Below are 25,238 nucleotides of genomic sequence, written 5' to 3' on the forward strand. Positions count from 1 at the left end.
TTCCCGTTTGTAGTCTTGTATAAATAATGTTCTTATACCGATTTTAGCAGAAAACATTCATAATCAATTAGTACTGTACAATACAGGTATTTAATTATCCGAAATTTTTATGATTTTAAATTAATTTTAATTTATAAGATACTAAACTCTATCTTCAGTGAATCGCGATAATTTTTTTTTACGCATTTAAAGTTTATTTTTATAGAGTAATCTCTAAAATTATGGTGTATCACTCCGGAAAAACAGTCTCATTTGATTAAAATAAAACATTAAATAATTTCAAAAGAGGAAAAGGAAGATATAAAACTATATTTATTGATAGCGTAAGTTGCGCTTTCGTATTTCTGCTCGAATTAACTTAAATGTTAGATTTAATAGAGTGCGAAATGCCGACATTTCCTCTTATATTCGCCAAGATAAAAGTAAATCCGATTTCAATTTCAACAGTTTTCATAAAGAATATATCTTATTATATTTTTACGAGGAAAATTTAACGTTTCTGATCATTTAAATTATTTTTTTCGCTTCAAAAATCGATAGTTTATGCGAAAGAGAAAAGAAAAATGGGATCTAGAGTCGGGCCCGGAGGTGGTAAACCGATAACGATACAACAAGGCCACATTTCGTTTTTGTGTCGTTTCTATAAGTAAACAATTTAAATAAAATACAGTCACTAATATTTTTATTTTGAAAGAAATTTAATACATTTTTTAGAGTTTTATAATATAAATATTTTAAATTAAGCGAATTACCAAAATGCTGTCTCTACATCTTTCGCTAAATACTCACAAAACTCGAACTCGTATGATTATAAAATTACTCATAACAACATCATTTTTCCTTTAAGTATATCTAGAAGAATACATTTATTAAAATAAATATGTGCAGCTAAAGTTAATAACGTAGAAAATATATATAACCGCGAAAAAGAGAATGTCGCTGAATTAATCATCGCTACCGGGATGGCGATTGTTATTTTCATTGCAACACTTTATCCTTTATCGAAATGGTACAGTTATTTATTGTAAAGGAAAATAAAAATATTTTAAGATAAAAATAAAAGTTTTCCTTTCCAATTAAGGGAAAAAATTTTTAAAAGAAGTGAGAAAAATTAATTAATTAACAAGATCTGGCAACACTTAAAAAGTTTTCGGCCTTGTTTATGGTTTCTTCCTTCCGACGAACATCTGTTAGCTTCGCTATAACTAATACTTTTCAAGTTTAAAGTACGATTTCTTTTTAAATAATCAGAATTGTCTGTGATCTTGAAACGAAAGTAAGTAGCACGAATCGTTTTTTTTTCAATTTAATTTAGAATTTTTAAGTTAAAAACGTCGCACGATCGATGACAATTGAATTATCAAAAGTTCCCGTTTTAAGGTTTAAAATGGTCAAAATGTATTGTAACTCGTCACACAAGTATTTTTATAATACTTGTGTGACGTATTAAATGCGTAAGTCTACGTCAAAATTTAACGTGTAGATTCGTAAAATTGAGAAATTGTATTTAATTATGATTTATTGTGTAATCATTTATTGAATTAAACTTAAATTCAGGTTGTTTTTTTTATATCATCATCATCATCATTGTAATAATTAAGCTTATACAATACATTAAATTAGTGGAAATTAATATTTCTGTGCTTTATCTGCTACATTTTTCCTTCAAATATTTAATTGTTTGAGTGTCTGATGAAGGTTATCAACTTTAAAAGATGTATGTTGATTGAAGGTGTCTTTATACAGAGCATAAATGCTTGTTTTGGTGTCCTTAATAAGTAGTTCTGTCTGATTTTCCTAATACGTATGTATGTCATGATTTACTTGCTTTTATGTATGTAATTAGAGGAGAAGAGTCTTCTAAAGATGAAGTCGAGCATAATAAAATGTGTACATAAATAGAAATGAGTGGCTGCACTTGGTTCAGAACATACATACATACATACATACATACATACATACCTGTACATAATGTGTAGGTAGATGTGTGTATAAAATTTCTTAGTAACTTCAAATTGTATACACACACACTCTAGACTTTTGCTAATCTAGTTGCTCCTTGCACAGAGAAATGTCGGATTACTGAGAGAGTCTATGACTAAAGGCAATGAACGATGTGATCTGTTGTCGTTCTGTACTAATTTCTTCTGAAATTGTGAAATTATGTACAGTACAACAACGTGGTAATTGTAAGTTTAATTGTTTATTGAATTTAATGTTAGAAGTTTAATGTGTGTATTTGTATTTGTTAAATGTATTTAAAAAAACATGAATAAGAGATAAATATTATAATGGAAAGTATGTTAGATAATGGTGGTTGCAGATTAGCAAGAGTGTACTATATATTTATATTATAAAAGCAGTAAGATAGTAAAACCAGTCAAAATGTTTAAGATTAGCCTTTGTTGAATACATTAATTTCTACCAGAGACATAAAGAGTACTTCATTCCAAGATTTGTGGAATTGCTGAGTGCTGTTGTCTAACTTTACTTAAGACTTGTGGCTCTAGTTGGTCCCAAATCCAAGTTGAAATAAAAGAATTAATGACAGGAAGGACATCCTGCCATAAAACAGAAACCAAATCAAGAAGAAATGGTGACTCCACGGATAGTACAACTAAACGCTGAAGGAGATCATCTGGTATATATCTTTATAATTCGTAGCCATCAACTTAATAATGGGAATATATTATTATTTACAAATTTCAGATTTTTAAATTAGAATTACTTGGCTCGTAACTACTATGTTTACTTTAATATTGTTTAGATGAGAACAATTTATGGTTTTATCAAGATATTGTAACTTTCAGAAAAGTTTCTTAAAAATAATACTTCAGTTAAAAGTATGAAATCAATTATATAAGATGTTAAATTACAAATTACTATTCAATATAATGTATGATTCATGAATTATTAAAAATCAAGAAAATGTCTTTAACAATGGGAAACTGGTATATAAAAAATTTTCAAATACATTATTCCAGATATAATGTATGATTCATGAATTATTAAAAATCAAGAAAATGTCTTTAACAATGGGAAACTGGTATATAAAAAAAAAAAACAAATTTTGAGGAGTAAGTTCCAGAACTACTATTTGAAAACATTTCTAGAAACAATAAGTTTGGCTCACAATGAACAAAAATGGCTTCTGAAGCCTGACACTGGCCCCTAAACAAGGCAAAAAATGTATACGTTTTTGTTTTTACATCAACTTTTGTACTGGAGATGTCTCTAAGGTCAATGTGAATTTGCAGAGTAATTCTAGCTGTAGTAATAATTTTATAAGTTAAAAATCAATTTGAGGGGGACCTCTCTAAGAAAATCAGTCCTGTAATTGAAAAATCGAGCAGGAATTTTTATATTTGTAATGGCTGTAAAATCTTATAAAAGGAAGGATTAAAAATCAGTTTTCAAAAATAAGTTGTTATTTCCCTATTTTCATAGAATCCATTTACCTAGATAATAAAACTTATAGCTTTGCAAAATTTTAACTCAACTAGAAGTACTGTATAAAGCTTTAAAAGCTTGCATATATAGAATGCTTATGATATGTATATATGTTTATATTTGTTGCTGAAATTATGTATTGTATTAATATATAAACTTGATAGCTCTACTATGTTTACATAAATTAATATCAAAACAGTAATTTATGCTTCAATAATTTAATTTCTGTTCTGTTCTATTTATCATTATAGAACGAAACTGTCGGGAAGGTGTATAATTATCGTTGTTCTAAGATTATTATTAGTTATATCTCCATGTGAAGCTTGAATTAATTTAGTCATTTGGCGTAAACTTTAGGTAATCGGACAGTCTTCTTTCACTATCGACTCCAAACAGTCCACATATGTAGATTCAAAATCAAATTCACTCATCTTCTCAGCTGTTTTCTCACTTTTCTCCTTCTCCCTCGAAGCATATGTTGGATTACATAACATGTTCTCCAAATTAGTTGGTTTAGACATCTTAACGGCATTGTTACTTCTTGTTGATGGTGGTCAACCTCTTTTCAGCGGGGAATGTGATAAAGGGCCCGGATTTTGCTCAACTCCAGCCAAAATAAGCAAGTACTGTATTATTAATATTAAATATACTTTAATCCATAATATATTCATCATTTAAATTTCTGTTAACTCTTCAAAACAAGCTCACACTAAAATCACTCCAACACTGATGAATTCCTGAAGCGCCCCCAGAAGTTGTTCTAAGATTATTTAAATTAAGTTAGGATTTCATTACTTTAAAACAGATATTATTAGGATACAAAAATATTCCATCGTATCAAAGCATTTCTTAAAGTTTTAATAGGATATCGTCAGTTGATTGTATGAATGACTCAAATTGTTGTTAAGGATAAGGTGGAGGAACCATTTTAAATTGAAAATGTCTACTTTATTTCAATGTAAAATGTGTAATTTTGTTTTTTAATTAATATATTATTTGTTAACAAACTGTTGAAACTTTATTGTCATAAATTGAGGCTCTATTCTCAGAAATATAGTTTGAAGTGTGTAATAACACACAGAGGTGGTTCAACTAAAAAAATATGGCATGTAAGTATGTCGCCTCCACTTTATGACTCACCACTTCTACAACTGATATAATTTTTCTGTTATTATTAATGTGTTTACGTGCCATATTTTTCTTTTCTTTTTGTTTAACCCTCTTTGTGTGTTATATAGTTTAAACTGTATTTCCAAGAATAGGTCCTCAATTCAGGATACTGAGCCTGTAGGAAATAAGAATTTGATTATGATGGCTTGGTTAACAATGGTTTATCGGAATCCAATTAAGTTATAAAAGCAGTCTCTACAGTATAGAATTGAGGTTACAAATTACAGTGATCATGTTATTAAATTCAGTCGTTTGTTATAAAATTTGTATCGTTTATCTTCTTTCAGATATTTTTGGGATAATTCTAGTTAAGATGTATATTAAAATGTTTGAAATTTAAACATATATAATACAGTAGTTTGAAAGTACAGTCTTTCTAAAATTATCATTATATATTTCAGTATCTTGAAAAAATAATCTAATACTATATTGACTGATCTGTAAAGTAATTGCTACAATATATCACTCAATCATCTACATACAACCTTGTACAACAGCAAAAAGGTTTATTAAACCAGAAAAAACTAATGAAAATATGACCAAAAACATTAGTTTTTTCCATTTTAATAAACCTTTCTTGCTGCTGTACAAGTTTGTGTGTAGATGATTGAGTAATATTAACTGCACTGAATGTTCTGATTTTTAGAATTATATACTAGATGTCAGTAACTAAGTAAACTTGCTTTGAAATTACACTTAGAGTCAATATCGATAAACCAACAATGTGGCAGTGCCAATATAGTAATGCGATCTGAAATACTTAATGATGTCATGATGTTACCACATCTTGGTTGTCGTCGATAATATTAAACTCTGCTAATGTTCTGCAACGATTAACGCCCAATACAAACCCCAAAAGAGGCCATAAAAGTTTGATTTTTTTATTCCAGTACATATTATTTACTGGAACAGTGTGTATAGTGTTTCATATTAATTTAATTTTCATATTAAACTTATTTTTTAAATAGATTTTGGTATATTATGCTGTAACAACTCCAACCATTGTAACTTATTACAGTAGACCCCCTATAACACGAGTTCATATAATGTGGATTCGTATATTGCTGCAAAAAAATTGTGACAGTATTCGTATAAAGACACTAAAAGAGACTTGTAAAATGCAGTAAAATGTCATCGTCGACTCGTGTCGCGACAGGATTGGTCGAATCTGGACCAATAGTGGACGAACAGCCAAACTACTTACACGCTACAGAGAGTTTAGGCGGGTAAGTTGAGTATACTATCGTCTGTACAGTATATAAATTAGGTACTGTAAGTCTAATACAGTACTGTAATTTTATACATTTCTTGTGAAAAAACATTTCTTATTCAACAGCCATAAAAATTATTTCCATTAACGATGTCTCCAAAGTTCAACGAATTTTTCGCAGAAAAATAACTTATCAGAAAATGTGCCCATCGTTTGGTGTGCTGCTCCACGACGAAAACAAGCTTAAGCAATGGTGTCATCGAACGGTGCACACTCGGTAATTAATCCTACAATTTTTCATTTATAGCATAGTTTATACAGATTATTCCCAAAAAAACTATACGTGTTTTGGAAATGTTGAGTCAAATTAGTCTAGAATCAATTAATATTATGGAAGAAGACCTTTCAAGCAGCTGTAGTCTGTAAACTGCACATGTGCTGGGCTGTGATTGGCTCATATATTTAAGGATTCCTACAACACAAAACTTATAAAGTGGAACGTATCTACCGCGTTATAGGGGGTCGACTGTATTTTTATCATTGGTAATATCACAGTGATATTTATTTTTTCTCTTACTTAAAATCAGATGTTTTGTATGAGTTTGTTATTGATTTTTGAAAGCTTTGGTCATTACTGTTGTAGAAACTTCAATAATTTAAAAATGCATATTTATTAAATTTATAACAATAACGATGAGCAAACAATAGTTTTCCCTTTCGAATATTACCTTGTAGAAAACTTTGTAATGGATTAATTGGCTAAAAAAATATTTAGATTTTCATAAAATTAGCATATCTTGCAATATAATTAATTCAAAACTCTTATATTATTGATGATAATATATACATTAAATATAATCAGAAGATAATAGTAATTCTTGGTAAGATAAAAACTGCAAGTTGTTGAATTATCATTTTATTGTTTTTAGGTTATGAAATTAATTGTGAAATGATTTGTCACGAGATATTTATGTAGATTAATTTTCTTTACTTACAATTTTGTTTGTGAATTAATTGGTAAGAAGATAATTAAAGTTTCAAATACAGAATTTAAGTTGTAAAAGGTGATAAATTATCCGGATAAATATTCTGGTAGTCTATCAAGTATTTACTGAAAGATGATCAGTCTGACTTAGAAACATTCGGTTGTTGACAAATGCCGGTTTGGGTGTGCTCCATCAATTAGAATATTAAGAATATAAGTGATTTAAATTCACATTCTACAATGGTTTGGACTGTTGAAGAACTGCAAAAATATTATTGTTTAATATATAAAGATTATATTAATGAAATTACAATTTTAAAATGTTAAATAGGATCTGCTTCATATTGAGGAATTTGTAACTTCGCTTTCTTCTTTTGTTAATCAGGGCATCATTGTGACTATCTTCCACTTCTTTTGTTCTGAAGAAGACCATCTTGAACAATTCTCTGATTAACAAAGGAAGAAAAAGAGAAGTTGGAAACTCCCAGAGCAGATCGTATGGAAAAGGCAACAATGACAAGTTTATTCCAGATATAATGTATTTGAATAAGCATAAATACATTTTATTATAGATTCCAAATTAAAATAAGATAGTTGAAAACACTCAAATTTTGAACTAATTAAATAATTGTACAATTATTTTATGAAACATTTGGTTACTTTGCATAATTTAAAATAAAAAATGTAGTAAAATAATTACACGATCCACGAAGAGAAGGAAGTTCTCCGACTTAGGTTAATTGAATTATGTGATGATTTATGTAGTAGATACTGGACCTTTCTGTGTGAAATTAATGCTAGAGTTGTCTGTTAATCAGAGCAAGTAAACAGGAGAGAGAAAGAAGAAAAATTTTTGAAATAATATTTTAGAAATACAAGAAAATCAAGTGTAAGTGGTGAAATTTGAATCTATCAAAAACACTCACAATTCTGGAATGAACAGAATACAATCCAAAAAGGTTCGATATTCACTAAGTTTGGAATTTCTCTAGCTTCAAGGATTTTATCTCTCTTCATGTTTTATCAAATATGACATTTGATTAATTGAAAAATATGTTTACAGATCATAATATTGTTGTTTCTGAAAATGTAAACACGACTTTCTGTCGAATTACTTCTATTACTTAGATTACAACTAGAATATACTGGACACAAACATATTTTTAATTTGGAAAATATAATTGCCAAGAATATATTATTGCCACACATTGGTACGATGGAAGTTTGTTAAGTTAATTTATTAATAAAATTAGACTAAAAGTACATTAAAATCATATTTTTATATGGTTACTTACTATCAGTATCAATAACAAATGTCAATATAGAATTATATTAATCATCATTTAATTTCTCATGTTACTTAAAACTCAATTTTAATGTATAATACAGTAGTTTGAGGAATTGTGTGCTTGTGAATTGTAAGATGATCTCTACATTTGTTGAAATTTGTAGTTTGTTAGTATACACAGATCACTTGAAAATCTGAATGGGTTCATCAAGAAAATAAACACTATGTTTATGAATGAATGCTCTATAAACTGTACAACTTCATTAATTCTAATTGGACTTGGTATATGTAATCAGTTATTATGTTTAATAATCTTTAACTTGTAAACATCTTTAACGAGTGCTTCGATGGCAGGAAGTGTACCTAAATGTTATCTCGGAGAGCGTTAATTCCATTTCCTAATCAATTTTTATTTGATTCAAATTGATTTTTTAACTCTGGAACTTTATTAAATTAATTAATAAAGTGTTTAATAACTAATATCTTTCATTTAATACAAAATATACAATCTTGTTTTAAGAAGTTTTAGAGATATTTATGAAGTTTTACAGAATTTTAATGTGTAACAATTCACAGTTTTGAATTATATCTTTTACTACTGTTATAATAAAGATTATTAATAGTTTAAGGTTGGGTCGATAGATTTTAATACTTGTAACTTAAAAATTTTCAATAATAACCGGTGATAAATGCTTTCGTTTCAAGGAAAAGTCAGTTTGCATTAACAACGAAGGTCATTGTATAAATGTACTGTAATTAAATGGACGTACGCACCATACTGAGTTTTGGTGGACAAAATGCAATCATGCATAAAAGTCTCGTATACTATTTTTAATAAACCTTTCATTTTATTTTATAAAATTATATATATGTGATGAACTATTTTAATATGTTACATTAATTATAATAACAAATTAACCTTGTTAGCAAAATTGATACTGTATTACTTAGAGATATATTTAATATAATTAAAAATAGGAATGCCCGAACTGATAAATCTTCCTTTATGTTAACAAAAGTAGCATCAGACAAAGCTCAAACTTAACAGATGTCATTTCTAACAATTTTTCATAACATTACTTGATTTCTGAAAATTCAGATAGGCAAATAGTGTTTTTAAATTGAAAATATTTGCCAACAGATGTATTTTTATCAAATCTAAATCATTATTTTGTCAAATTAAATATTTTATTGTAATAAAAGTTTAATTTTTGTTGTAGGAAGTTACAAAAAAAAATAAATTATGGAAAATCATAAAATATGGGCTCCCGATCCAGTTCACGGTTTCAGATTAGGTAAAATTGTTGATATAGGCGAGGAAACAATAAACGTTCAACTTTTGGATGAACCGAGCAGGGTAAGTGTTTTACTTTGAGTAGAAATTATTTAAAATTACGTAAATATATGTGTATAGATGTATATAAAACTAAATTGCTCAAATTAAAAGCACATAAAATATTTCTAATTCATAGCTACATGTATTACCTTGAAACATATTGATTTTGTTTTGGTTACTTTTTTAATTTTATTCATACAATCATACTTACACCTCATATTTTCATTAGAATTTTTAACTAATCACTTTATATGAATGCTTGTATTTTCAAGAAACTAGAAAATAAAAGAAAGGTTAATGTTAATCTTCCTTTTATTTCTGTCTTCTTGAAAATGCGAGCATCTGGACAAAGCGATTAGTTAAATATACAGTATCGTCACATTCCCAGAATTGTTAGAATTTTTAATTAACCTGTACATTATTCTTTTACATTTTTAAAAAGTTCAGATTTATAGGTGAATTTTCTGTTAAGAATTCAGATTTACAACTTATTCTAATTATAGAAATAACGATTGAAGGAATTTATCACTAGAGTAAACAGAGATGACAACTCTATTTATTTCTGTAATTAACATAAGAATAGCTTGGTAAAATCTATCAGTTTTAATTTTGTTTGTAGATACAGTAGAGCATTGAATATCCGAAACAATTCGGGACTGGGGTTGTTCGGATAACTGATCATTTAAGAAAAATATAGTAAACACAAAACTGTACTGTATATAATTTGTATCACATGTCTTACAAATACATACCCTACATAATATAATACATTAAAGTAGGCCTACAGTTTAGGCTTGTAGGGAGGAGGAGAGTGCTGCAATGCAACAGCACTAGAAGAAATTTGAATTTGCCAACTGGAACGCCTTCGGTTGATCAATATTTGGATAATTGATGCTCTACTGTATGTACATTTTATCTATTAACTGTGTCTCATGTGTCATATATTAAACGATGATTATACATAAATGTTGTTCTTCATTTAATGTGGATATGCCAAAGCATAAAATCAATTTTCATAGAGTTGAGTAAATGATTGCAAATGATGAAAATATTTTAACAGCAAAATTAAAATGCAGGATATTTATTCAGCAAAATATGATAAAATATATATTGAGTTTAGATTAATTAAAATAGTTGATTAATGATGATGATGTGAGAATGAGCAAGTTTAAGTGAAAAGTGAGATAGCAGATTTTGTACATAAAAAATAAATTTTAATTAAACAAATAAAATGTTATTGTCAAAGATATATTACTAGAATTTGGAGTGTCATTTTAGCATATGAATTCTATTTAATTTTTTTTTTTTAACAGCAAATATATATATTAAAAATTAAGTTTTTAAAATACAGGTAACCCCCGTATAACACGGCACTTCTATAGCACGGATTCGCTCTAACACGGTTCGAGAATTGGTACCATCCCCCGTATAACACGGTACTTTTATAGCACGGATTCACTCTGACATGGTTCGAGAATTGGGTAAAACCCTTGTACAACAGGAAATGTAATAAATTTTTACATACTTAAGTAATAATAGTTCACAAAAATTATTATTTTCGTGAACTATTAGTACTTAAGTATGCAAATTTTCTCTTCTCGCCTTCTGTCGATACACGTGGTCCTTCTCGAAACTCGTTTCAATGTTGCCAGATCGCGACGCTTCTGCTTCTGATGTTGCCGAATGTTTTTCCCTTATTCCATACTTGCTTTATTCTTCATAAGTGCTTAGCACCATATAAGGAAATTTATAAAGACCTTTTAACTAGAAGCAAGCAATCTAAAATTACATACATTTTGCAAAAGGTAAAGCATGGATCTGAAGATAATGCAGAAAAATGCTCAGAGGATAAGGATAACTTGCCAAAAAGAAAACGCTCTCGGTTAATTAATAGTGTTTTTAGTGATGACGAAGAAAACATTGTTTAATTTATATTAATATGTATCACTTAAAAAAATTTTAATGAAGATATTTATCTTAATTATGAAAATATACTAGCATGTTTTTTAATTTTTGGAACCTAACCCTCCTTTTCGTATTAGTTCTTTGTTTCGTATAACATGGATTCGCATAACACGGCAATTTTTTGGAACGTAACTACCGTGTTATACAGGGGTTACCTGTACTTTTATAATATATACAGGGTGTATCAGAATGACATTTTAAAAATTTGGGTAATTGTAGAGGATGAAATTTTGAATGTTTTGCTATAAGGAACCTATAGCTGGAAATGTGATATAAAGTTTCTACAGCACTTTGCATGTTCTGTGCGGTCGGTATGCTGAATGAAACAGCAGAATACAGTATTTATGACAAGTTTTTTTGACAAAACAGTAGAGTATAATCAAACTGTACATCGAATCAGTGGCTGCACTACTTTAGAGTAAATGTTCAATGTGACGACCACCAATTTCGTTACATAATGTGCAACAACGAACCATGTTTTGTCTGACTCTCCGTAAGATGCCACACCCCCCTCTGATGGTATTAAATGCTGTAAAGATGCGCTCCGTAAGCTTATGAACTGTTCCTACAGTTGTTGCGTACACAAGGGACTCACGTTGACTAGCTGTGTGTTTACAACACAGTGCCAGTGGATGCAAGGGGTGACCAGATGGACGACAAACACTAAGTACACAATGTCCTGTACATGGACTCAGACTACTATAGTTGTGTGTTTAGTCTTTCATCTGCAGCAATAACATGACATCAATGGATGGAAGGGTAGCTACCAAAGTGAAGGGTGGTCATGCGCTTCCTACCGCTGTAGACACTTTAGTTCAAATTTCTGGCTATAGGTTCCTTATATCAAAATGTTCAAAATTTCATTCTCTACAAGCCCCAAATTTTTAAAACATCATTCTGATACACCCTGTATATACAGAAAGTCATGAGCAACAATTTGTTATAGATCAGATTAATTTATTTTTGGAAAAAACAAATACAATCACATTATTTTTCAGACTTTTCTTTATTTTTCCATGTAATCTCTATTTTTTTGGATACATTTTTCCCATTGTTGTGGGAGTTTGAAAATTTTCTTATGATTGAACTCTGTTCCAGCACTGCGAAAAAACTGATGCACTGCTTTGTTGATGTTCTTCTCCATTTTGTAGCATTGGCCTCTCATGTTTTCCTTTGCAGCACCAAAAAGATGATAATTGGAGGGTGTTAAATCGAGGCTGTAGGCAGGATGGAAAAGAACTACCCACTCCATTTTCTCTCTCAATTTCTTCCCCCAGGTTCAAGAAATTCTACCAGAATCACTCCATCTGCATCCCAGAAAACAGAGCCCATAACTTTTCCAACAGCACTGTCTTTGCCTTCTTTTTTGTTGGGGAATTGGGGTGGTGCCATTCTATAGTCTGCTGTTTTGTTTTGGGTGCGTAATGATGGAACCAGCTTTCATCATCTGTCACAATACTCCTCAAAAAGTCATCTCCTTCATTTTCATATCTCTTAAGAAGTTCTTGAGTGATGGTTTTTTCATGAGTCAATAAATGGGGAACCCAACAGGCACACAATTTCTGATATTTTAAACTTTTGATCATTTCCTTGACTGCACTGTTCCCTAATTCAATATTTGCTGCAATATCTTCCACAGTTACACATCGGTTTTCCTTAATGATCTCATTCACTCTTTCTTTGTTGAAGCAGTTCACAGATGGCTGCCACGAGGCTGATCTTCAATGCTTGTGTTTCCATCTTTAAAATGCTTTATCCATCTTCTAACACTGCTGGCACCCATTCACACATCTCCATATGCACTCTGAAGTCTCTGATGAATTTATGCAGCGGAGGTTCCCTCTTTAATGAGAAATTCAATCACAGCATGCTGACAAAATGAAACAGCAGTTGCAGCCATTTTGTATTGGCTGTTTGTAGTCACATAGTTGAAGCTAGTGATGTCATGACTTGCTCATAGCACTGTCTATAGTCTACAGATTATAACAATATTCTTAGTTTTTTGTAATTAATAGATTGTGATTTATAAAAAAATTGTTGCTCATGATTTTCTGTATGACTTGCANCATCTGCAGCAATAACATGACATCAATGGATGGAAGGGTAGCTACCAAAGTGAAGGGTGGTCATGCGCTTCCTACCGCTGTAGACACTTTAGTTCAAATTTCTGGCTATAGGTTCCTTATATCAAAATGTTCAAAATTTCATTCTCTACAAGCCCCAAATTTTTAAAACATCATTCTGATACACCCTGTATATACAGAAAGTCATGAGCAACAATTTGTTATAGATCAGATTAATTTATTTTTGGAAAAAACAAATACAATCACATTATTTTTCAGACTTTTCTTTATTTTTCCATGTAATCTCTATTTTTTTGGATACATTTTTCCCATTGTTGTGGGAGTTTGAAAATTTTCTTATGATTGAACTCTGTTCCAGCACTGCGAAAAAACTGATGCACTGCTTTGTTGATGTTCTTCTCCATTTTGTAGCATTGGCCTCTCATGTTTTCCTTTGCAGCACCAAAAAGATGATAATTGGAGGGTGTTAAATCGAGGCTGTAGGCAGGATGGAAAAGAACTACCCACTCCATTTTCTCTCTCAATTTCTTCCCCCAGGTTCAAGAAATTCTACCAGAATCACTCCATCTGCATCCCAGAAAACAGAGCCCATAACTTTTCCAACAGCACTGTCTTTGCCTTCTTTTTTGTTGGGGAATTGGGGTGGTGCCATTCTATAGTCTGCTGTTTTGTTTTGGGTGCGTAATGATGGAACCAGCTTTCATCATCTGTCACAATACTCCTCAAAAAGTCATCTCCTTCATTTTCATATCTCTTAAGAAGTTCTTGAGTGATGGTTTTTTCATGAGTCAATAAATGGGGAACCCAACAGGCACACAATTTCTGATATTTTAAACTTTTGATCATTTCCTTGACTGCACTGTTCCCTAATTCAATATTTGCTGCAATATCTTCCACAGTTACACATCGGTTTTCCTTAATGATCTCATTCACTCTTTCTTTGTTGAAGCAGTTCACAGATGGCTGCCACGAGGCTGATCTTCAATGCTTGTGTTTCCATCTTTAAAATGCTTTATCCATCTTCTAACACTGCTGGCACCCATTCACACATCTCCATATGCACTCTGAAGTCTCTGATGAATTTATGCAGCGGAGGTTCCCTCTTTAATGAGAAATTCAATCACAGCATGCTGACAAAATGAAACAGCAGTTGCAGCCATTTTGTATTGGCTGTTTGTAGTCACATAGTTGAAGCTAGTGATGTCATGACTTGCTCATAGCACTGTCTATAGTCTACAGATTATAACAATATTCTTAGTTGTTTGTAATTAATAGATTGTGATTTATAAAAAAATTGTTGCTCATGATTTTCTGTATGACTTGCATATATTATATTTTATAATATTTTGTAAGGTCACAATAATATAAAAATAATGAAGACAGAATAATTAGTTTAAGAAACATTCAGTTTATAAAGGGTAAAAAAACTGATTTTAAAATCATTCTACTTAATATCACTTATCATAGACAAATCTTAACTAATTGACAAGACTATGTCTTGTTTATAAAATCGTACTGCCACCCGTTCTTACCAGCATAGAGGTATGAAGGAGTACATGTCAAGAGTTGATATTTGGCACAGAGTATTAGATGTCCAAATCATTTGCGCATAAAAAAATCCAGACTCGTAGGTAGTCAGGGGACCGAGAATCGAGTCAAAATAAAATACAAAATGGCAACCCTCTTCTACAAACAGGCAAAATACCTCACCTCACCCCACCAAAGTCAGGTAGGGGAGAGTACTACCCACAGTCATTCTAAGAAGTGAACTCTGACCTTAGGACTGAACATGTAGTTTCTTCTATGTTAAATAAAATTTGTAATCTAATTTTGTAAATTTGGGAGTGCTTCAAATATGACGTTAAAACAATTTTATGTCGTCATTACAAGTGGGCTTTTTTTATCATTATCTAGTATAGTAAAATCGTAGGACCTATAAAAATTTGACGTTATATTAGGGTTGTCGTTAAATTCGATGACATTATAATCAAGTTAAACTGTATATTGTTTGTGCAAAATAAAAAAATAATTTTGGACGATACAATAGCCACGATTATTTTTTCAAAAACGGGAACTTTTTGTTACGCATCAACAAAAATTCAACCCGGGCTGACACGCAACAGAAAGAAATTTTGAAATTAGATAGGTTAATTTCATTGAAGATGCATCGTGGATGATCTCGTGATCATGGCCGGCGAAGTTTGAATGATTGTGCCCAAAAGCAGCGATATCAAAGAAGATAGGAGAATGAGAACGAGACCTACCTTGAGCATCAAAGTGATTCCGTCTCCGAGACATAGTATTGTCCCAAATACAGTTTTGCTGTTTTACTTGTTTTATTATAGAATTATTTATATTTATTTATATAAATATTAAACAACTTTAAATTTATCTACAGAAGTGTATCAAAAGTACAGGCATACCTCGACTTACATCGTTTTGAGTTACGTCGTTCCCGATTATACGTCGCTTGTTAAAAAAGTATATGGAAAAATAAAAATCAAGTTTAAGTCATTTTATTCGACTTTACGTCTGTCCGCCATAAATATTGAAGTCATAATATGACTAGAAAAACGTTTAAAGCACATAAAATCATATTAAAATATATACAAGTACGTACTGTATTTACAGTACACGCATTCGTAAATTTAGATTACTTTTTTTGTACTATATTAAAAACTAAAATTTATTTGTTTGTAAGCTTAAAATAGATTTTTATTTACCATATATTATTAAAAATGCATTAATAAATAAAATACAGAACCGGAAATGGTAATTTACGGTTTAGCCTAGTGATAAGTAGATTCGGAGACAAGTAAATTCGACTTACGTCGTTCACCTGGAACCAATTACCGACGTAAGGCGAGGTATACCTGTACTAAGACTGGATAAATAAAAACATACAGTAATTATGAAAGCATAGAATTTAGTTTACTGTATTTGAAGTTATATTCTCTTACTAGTATATACATGTCTTTAACATTAGTTATGCAATGATTAAAATACTGTTTACATTCCTTTCAAGAAATTTTTTAAAATTTCTGTGTCATTATTTCTTGAAATTCATGATCCTGTCAAAATATTTGCTTTTAAGAATAAATTTTATTGGTGGAAATAATAGAAAAACCAAATTTATTAAATATTTGTCTCCTTCAAATGAAACATAGACTCAGCCGTTTGATGCAAGCACATGATTTATTGTAAGTGTAAGGATTTACAGACACAATATACTTGACAACGAACAACTCACTTACTTATTCAGAGGTATTGTACATCCCTCCACCCATATAGTGGCACTCTACTCTTCCTCATCATTGTGTGTATTTCCACTATAGTCTATGTTACATTTGAAGGAACCAAATAAATTACTCCTCTCTCCCTCAATGAAAATTTCATTAAGATTAAAATGACAAAGGTTTGTTTTTATAGAAAAATCTGGCAGATCTTTCTATAAAAACAAACCTTTAAAGATCTAATTTAAACTTAATATTTGCTTGTTTCGTTTAAAAAATTTTCATGAAGTACAAAATGTGTAGCTACAAAATAGTGTTTTTAAACATGGCGTACGCAAACTGAGCAAATGATACACAATCTATCATATTTATAATAATTAATTCATGCCCATCTTTTTAATTTTAAAATTTATTAAATACAATAAAGAGTACGAGCATAATAAAAATTTGGATAGAAACATACATAAAGAATATTGACTCTAACTTTATATTCATTCTTTATATAATAAAATACTTAATATATTCTGGGTATTTGTCAAGAATAAAAAAAAAAAACAAGATTTTTAAATTCTTTGTCATGCATTTATATATTTTAATTGCATTTTTTCAGATAATCTCTGCNTTTTAAGCTTTTTTTTTATATCTTAGTGAATTTAATTATATATAAGAACAATATTTTAAAAATAATTTAAGGCTAATAAGTACAATAATCTTGACAACATGTTTTTATTGGGGTAATCTTGTAAACTTATTTTAAAAATAATAATAAATGCATGAAAATCTGTCTATATTCACAAAATTCTGTAGATCTTTGAGGTTTTAAAGTAAATAAATAAGTAGATGATTGTGTTGTAATGATGAATAACTTATTGTTGAATAGAATTAGATTTTCTTTATAATATTAAAGCCCTTGTAGAAATGTCTGATTCAATTTTTAGAAATATGAGTCACAAACAGGAAAATAACAGTTAAAATAAGAATATAATACAGTAAGTATGTTGAAATTATTTTAAACTAGAAAAACATGAATTACAATTGAATACTTTACATGAGAATGAGATTTCGTAAAGATTTATTTACATTTGACAGTTACAAATTTGTCCAGAAATAGTGATATCTCACGATGTTATATTTATTCTTCAATGCGGATTTAGTGTTGAAAAGTAAAAAAGATGATTCAGCATTAAAGAAACAAGTATAAAATGTATTGTTTCTTTTTATTAAGCTTTTAGTTTAGTGTTATAAATACTGAAATTTTATAAAAATGCTTATGGCAAACATTAATCATAAAATACAATCCTAAAAATAATTAATACCTGTTTAAATTTTTGATATTCTGTAATTTATATAATAATTGTTTTTCTTTAAAAAAAAATTATTTAAGTAGAGTTAAAAATGCTACAGATTTGTAGATGGAATATAAATGACAAAGAATTCACTAAAATCAGAAAAATTACCTTAAGCTTGTTAGAAAATTTTCAAAAAATGAATGTATAATCCAGTGGTTCATGACTTGTGTTTCGCAAACTTGCTCCGAGTGTTCCACAAAAAAAATTTTTTTTATAGTTTTTATTGCAAATTTCTTCCAATGTACAGTACTACAACATATTAGTTTATTCTATGTGTACTATTTTATTCAATACAATAAAGTTTATTAGTTTATTGTTTTATGAGAATGGTAAATGTGTTTTTAAAAACTGATTTGTGTAAATTGAACCTAATGTATACAGTACATCTTCATGTAACAATTAACATGACAGCAAAGAATAATTACATGATTACAATCAACTATGCGACATTCGTTTAATGAGAATATTTATATGGAAGAATTCTATTCTCTAAATTGAATTAGTTTATATTTCTACTGTTTTAAAATCAATGGCAGATGCTAAGAATATTTTATGATGTTGTCAAGCAGAGAATAATGTTTGAATAATTAACTAGTGAAGTGAGAAAGTTAAATGTAATGCTGTCTAGTTAATGCGTGATAGATCTTTTCTAGAAAATGTTAAATTTATACCTCTACAAAGTGCATTAAATCACAGTCTACTTAAATGTACGTAAACTCACTTAATCTATTTACCTACCGATGTTAAACAATTTGTGAAGCTAATATACATAAAAAAATTAAAAAAAAAATATTTTGTGATAAACACAATTGAAGAAGAAACTAAATTGATTTGCCAAAATTTATTTATTTATCGTGAATCTCTTGTTTGGCCTAAAAATATGTAAACTGTAAATAATATTAAACTGATAAGATACATTCATATTATTGAAAAATAAATTTAGTCTAGTTTTGAATTAGGTTTACGATTCATTCTTGTGAGATACTAATCTTTTAATTTAAATGAGTCGTTAAACTTTGAGATTGATTTTAATTATTGATTACTATAAGTTATAAAATATTTAATAACTTTTGTTAGCTTTTTTATTAATAATTTCTATAATAATCAATTTAAAAAAGTCATATCTCTTTTACAGTTAATTTGAAAATTAATTGTGTTTTTAAAAATTTATTTAACTACATAATAATGACATTTTATATTAATTTTTTCTGTTAAAAATTTTTATTAGGTGCTTTAATGTATTTAAATGAAGCAACTTTGCTGAATAACATCAGGATACGTTATCAGAAAGATCAAATTTATGTAAGTTTAAGCTAAATTATATAATCTTCCTACGTTATATCTATTTTAAACATGATTTAGTCTTATAAAAACAGCTTGTGATATTAGACCTCTTCTATTGTTTGACTTTTTAACAGAACAAAAGTGAAAATTTTTTAAATTAATTTTTATACTTATTTTAAAAATTAACACTGTAGAATATCAATCGTCTGAGCTAATGTGGAATGATGCTATTTCAGGTAAAATGGACAGCCACAGTCATTTTGGAATAAAAATTATGAATGTAAAAGATTTATATGATATATCACTTTTAAGCTTTTTTTTTATATCTTAGTGAATTTAATTATATATAAGAACAATATTTTAAAAATAATTTAAGGCTAATAAGTACAATAATCTTGACAACAAAAATGTGTATTATTTTAGTTACACTTTAAAATGAATGGCTTATCTCACATTGGTGTTAAATAATAAAATATAACTGAAACGAATTGTCTTGTAATGCATGTTATTGTTTTCTGTATATATTTTTAAGCAGTTTCAAGTTACAACAACAGGTCACTTTCAGGCTCAGGAAATTGGTAGATACAGTAGAGCGTCGATTATCCGAAAGTCAATCATTCGAAACGTCAATTATCCGAAAGAATTCCAGTCGGCAAATTTAAATTTTCACCAGTGCTGTGGCACTGCAATCTTTGGCTATGTCTTGGGCTACTCAAATATTTTACATTTTTGATACTAAATTAACTTCTGAAGTATAATTTTTTATTGTTTTTATATTTTTCAATATATTTATTTTGTTTGTACAAAATAAAAAAATAATTTTTAACGATACAATAGTCTTCGTTAGGCTTAACATCGACGAANCACGACAGAGAAAAATGTCAAGATGGGATAAATTAATATATTTTTTTGTACATAATCGGTAATCCAAAACATTGATCTTCCGAACAACCCCAGTCCCCAATTGATTCGGATAATCGACGCTCTACTGTATTTAAATAAATAATTTTTACACATAGATATTACATCAATAAACTGCGTTGTGAAAATTATCATTTTTAAGATTTCAATCGAAATTTGAAGTACATCAAATGTTTCACAACCAGCAAAAGGTAGTTATAGTCATGGAAAGGTGTCTAATAATTTAATTGCAGATGAGGAATATAACTAGGAAGGTAGTAAATTATTACATATAGTTCTCTTTAATCATTCACAATGCTTTCTGGCAAAATTTTACACATACTAATGAGTGTAGTTGTCAGAAAAGCATGGAAAACATGTTGACTTTTGACACCATATGCACCAAATAAACAGTACAGTTTATTTTATAACTAATAATTTCAGGAAGTTTATAATAATAATAATAATAATAATAATAATATACAGTTGAACCAGTTTATCTCAAAACTGATTTTTTCCCCTGCATTTTCAGCCCAAATTCAATATATTTCCATGTTTATCTCAAATAATTTTCTCACAAAACCTTTATGTCAAATTAGGGACCAAAATGTCAATTAAAAACTCACACCTCTGTAACTACATTTTGATGGCATAAAATGTAATTGAGGAACATCTTTTATAATATAGTATATAGTATATGCTGTAGTTGCAGTTAATGCTGCTTTTTTTCTGATTGGCTACAAGTTTGGCTTGCAGTTGAAGAAAGTCAGGGATCAGGAACTATTGACAAACTATTTCCATTTAAGATATGTCAAGAACGTTTTATTAATACCTAATACAGGTATGTACTGTACTTGCTGTTGTATTAGTAAAATACCATACTTCCAATCAAACCTATTACTCTTTGCCGTGTAGGGACCTCTATATCTCGAAATCTGTCTATCTCAAATTTTTTTTCTCATTTTTGTGAGGTCCGAGATAGACTGGTTCAACTATATTTTTACCATAATTGAATTAAAGTTGCCAAGGTATTTTTAAAAAATATGTATAGGTTAAAAAGACAGTGAGTAAATAAATATATAATAGAACATCTGCATAAATGTTGTTATGTTCATCTATTACATGAAAATACATAATAATACAATGTTTCTAATAAAATAGGAATGTACTGTACATATTTATATAATTACCAGTCTTTCTTTTATTGATACAGCATTTCTTATATAAACCGTATCGTACATCAAAAGTACCGTACATCAATGAAACATAGTTTCATTGATGTACGGTACTTTTGGTCATAAAGAATTTTAAAAAGAAAATTTTTAACCCACTGTTATGCTGTTTCTCTAATGAATAAGAATTATTGATGGTTAGAGTAACTAACACCTGCAGTGCAGCCATGTGGCAGCTAGCCACTGGCCATAACCCACTACTCTTTACTCACTGATTGTCCAGCAGCAAGGCTGTACCTTAATACCCCATAGTGCAAAAACTATTCTATTTTGTTGAGATTTTGGATTTATCTGGTAATACATTTGAAATTTCTTTTTGACCATATCCATTTAGTTTCATAAATCTAGAAGTTGTATTTGGTAGTAAAAATGAAATGTTATAGCTTTCAGAATGGGACTCATTAAATGTGCAACTGCAGTTGTCAATAAGAAGAATAATGTGTTTGGTTAGCACAATGTTGCTGTTGAGAACGTATCATACAGGAACACTTTAAGAGGAAAAAGGTTGCTTTATTGACTTGGACGGATATGCATTTCGGGCTTAATGCTCCTCTTCAGTCCTATTATTATTACATAATTATCAAATTGGTTACAGGTATCAAAATTTACAGAATTCATTTTAAAAATTAGTATACGTGTACAGTGATTTATATGATAAAATACAATTACCTGAGATAGTGACCATTAAGCTGGTATTACACATAAGATATATATACACATATTTAAACACGGGAGGAGGAATGAGCAAATAGTGCTATCAGATCAATATACATGCACCTGAGGATAGTATAATGTGTGTTAAAATAAAAATTGGTATGCACAAAACTAAAAAAGTATATATTAAAAAGGTGTAAATTATGAAAAATTAACGAAATACCTGTAGGATGTGACATAATACAGAAGAGATGTGTAGAGAACAGGCCTGATGGGAGATGTTACAAAGAAGTGAGTGATCCTTGTAACATATACAGAGGTTGGTGGGAATTGCACAGTGGAGGTTAAGGTGGGAGGATGGTAGGACAACTTAATAGGCTTTGCATCTTAGGAAAGGCTGCCAGATGTCATTTATGACAGTACCAGTATTTAAGTTCATTCTGTGTGTTTCTTTAGTTTTAATAATTTCGATATGTTCGTAGAATTTCCTTTTAAAAATGTTTTTTTCCCTTTTAAGTATTTTGATGCTGTCGGGTGAGATCTCGCAGCCAGTTTGGTTGCAATGAGTAGCAACTGCAGAGTTGATGTAATTATATTTTATGGCTCTAATATGTTCATTTATCCGGGTTTTTAGTACTCTACTGGTTTCACCTATGTAATAGAATTTAGGATGACAAGTACAGGCAAAGCTGTAGACTAGATTGTTATTAAGTAAAATGTCTNCTTAACCCCCACTGTGCAATTCCCACCAACCTCTGTATATGTTACAAGGATCACTCACTTCTTTGTAACATCTCCCATCAGGCCTGTTCTCTACACATCTCTTCTGTATTATGTCACATCCTACAGGTATTTCGTTAATTTTTCATAATTTACACCTTTTTAATATATACTTTTTTAGTTTTGTGCATACCAATTTTTATTTTAACACACATTATACTATCCTCAGGTGCATATATATTGATCTGATAGCACTATTTGCTCATTCCTCCTCCCGTGTTTAAATATGTGTATATATATCTTATGTGTAATACCAGCTTAATGGTCACTATCTCAGGTAATTGTATTTTATCATATAAATCACTGTACGCGTATACTAATTTTTAAAATGAATTCTGTAAATTTTGATACCTGTAACCAATTTGATAATTATGTAATAATAATAGGACTGAAGAGGGGCATTAAGCCCGAAATGCATATCCGTCCAAGTCAATAAAGCAACCTTTTTCCTCTTAAAGTGTTCCTGTATGATACATTCTCAACAGCAACATTGTGCTAACCAAACACATATAATAGAGAACAACAAGCAACCTTGATTCAAGAAGAATAATTTTTCTGTTTTTGGTAATTGTACAGGTGTCTAACTTAGTTAGCAGTTAGCAAAAAGTTCCAATGTATTACATGCTTTATTTGCTGCATATTGTTTAGCTAATGTTTTGACATTGCAGAAACATGTGAAATTTTAAAGATTTTTCAATGAATAACAACAATTACAGTTTATCGTTACCTTTTATGTTTGTTCTCAAAAAGATTTACGCATTCTTGCTTTTTTACTTTTCCAGCTGTTATATATAACAGGGAAAGTATTGCAATCAGTCAAAAAATAACCCCCCAAGATTTTTACATCTTTGGACTTAGGGGACCTTGAAACATCGGGTACGTTCGTACCAGACTACAAGGAAACAGACTTGCTGGTAAACTTCTGTAGGCACAGTAAGGGTGGAGGTGGGACTTCTCAGGGACAGCTGTTTAATAAAAACAAAATAAGTGAAAGAAAACAAAAGACTACAAAAAGGAAAAAAGAAATGACTGGTAAAACCACTGAGCACTAGTAGTTGGTTGTGAGTTCACACCTGGCTAATGGGCTGGCCACATGGAGTTTTCCAGATTTATTTCACATTAATAACCCTAAACAGGGGCTAGTTTTCCATAAAAGACCTTCTGGGAGGCATTCCCCCTCAGCAGATCGGTCACGTGTAGCATTGCCATATACAAATAAAACCAAAACTAAAAGCATTCAATGCCAATTGCTTTGTTCTTGTGTTCTGTTGTTTTTTGCGTCTATTTTCTGTTAGTTATACACAATGCTGTTTTTTTTATTTGACCTGTAAATTCCATAAGGTATGCTCAAGGAGCACAGACATTGTTACGTTAACTCCACTTTATATCAAAAACAAAATCATGGACCCCTATTTTCTACATTTAAATTTATTATATTTCTGGATTCTTCATCACAATCAATATAAAATGGCAAAGTTTTATCAAAATTGTCCCATCAGATTTTGAGAACAAACTCAATTCTATAAACCGAAGAACATAGAAGATGTACTTGCAACCTCGGGACATTGCTTTATCACACAAATATAAACAAAACACCAAACTCTTGCTGAGCTTATTATTACTTTAATTTCAAACGTTTTCAGCCCAATTTCAATAGGCCATCTTCAAGAACTATTCGAATACAACTTTCGAATAACTTTTAAATTTAAACTTTTAACATAAACTGTAACTATTAACTATTTAACATATTTTTAAATATCACCGTAAACCATTAAATATTTAACTAAAAAATTTTAACATATTATATGATAAACATAAATAATATAAAAAATAATAAAAATATATAAAAAAATATAAAGCTTACTATAACAAAAATATACATTAAACCAGTAATACACAACTGCCATAATTTTACGGGTTTTTAATCCCCATTTCCTTTTCTATTATGTACTTCCATGCCGTTGGAAGAGCATTAGCATCCTTGGCGTTTAGACACTTGCTATTTATCTTACTCTTATAAATCTCCATTTTTTCTATGCCAAAGGCAATAGTCGGAGAATGGACCGGTTTAACAATTCGTGCCTCATCCCATTTAACACTTGCACCATCTGTTTGCGCCATGATTGCCAAGATAGTGTTGTTGTTCCCTTTACTAACGTCATACATATGCTCCTTTAAACGAACCGCCAGGTTTCTTGTAGTGACGCCCACATAATCTTTTTCTACTCCTAATTGTTGATTTTCAAAAGGAATTCTATAAACCCCAGCTTTTTCCTTCATTCCTATCTTGTCCTTATCATTCCTTAGTAACTTGTAGA

The 25,238-nt window shown here is 29.7% G+C and overlaps 1 protein-coding gene and 1 long non-coding RNA gene across 2 annotated transcripts in view; both read left to right on the top strand.

Annotated features, from left to right (window-relative positions):
- Positions 1-1,149: 1,149 nt before the first annotated feature.
- On the top strand, positions 1,150-17,342 carry LOC111641132. The gene is made up of 3 exons (XR_002759360.1): positions 1,150-1,276; positions 9,324-9,460; positions 17,332-17,342. It is a non-coding gene; the product is annotated as an uncharacterized LOC111641132 (long non-coding RNA).
- Positions 17,343-19,304: 1,962 nt separating this feature from the next.
- Positions 19,305-25,238, top strand: part of LOC111641131 (unconventional myosin-VI-like) — a 55,991-nt gene continuing 50,057 nt past the window's right edge. Inside the window, exon 1 of the mRNA XM_023387253.1 lies at positions 19,305-19,372. Within this exon, the coding sequence (XP_023243021.1) occupies positions 19,307-19,372 (66 nt within the window). The 5' untranslated portion in view covers positions 19,305-19,306. The remainder of the gene's footprint in view (positions 19,373-25,238) is intronic.

The sequence above is a fragment of the Centruroides sculpturatus genome, unplaced genomic scaffold (assembly GCF_000671375.1).
Source record: "Centruroides sculpturatus isolate CEXI.00-Female unplaced genomic scaffold, Cexi_2.0 scaffold785, whole genome shotgun sequence".
Classification (NCBI taxonomy): domain Eukaryota; kingdom Metazoa; phylum Arthropoda; class Arachnida; order Scorpiones; family Buthidae; genus Centruroides; species Centruroides sculpturatus.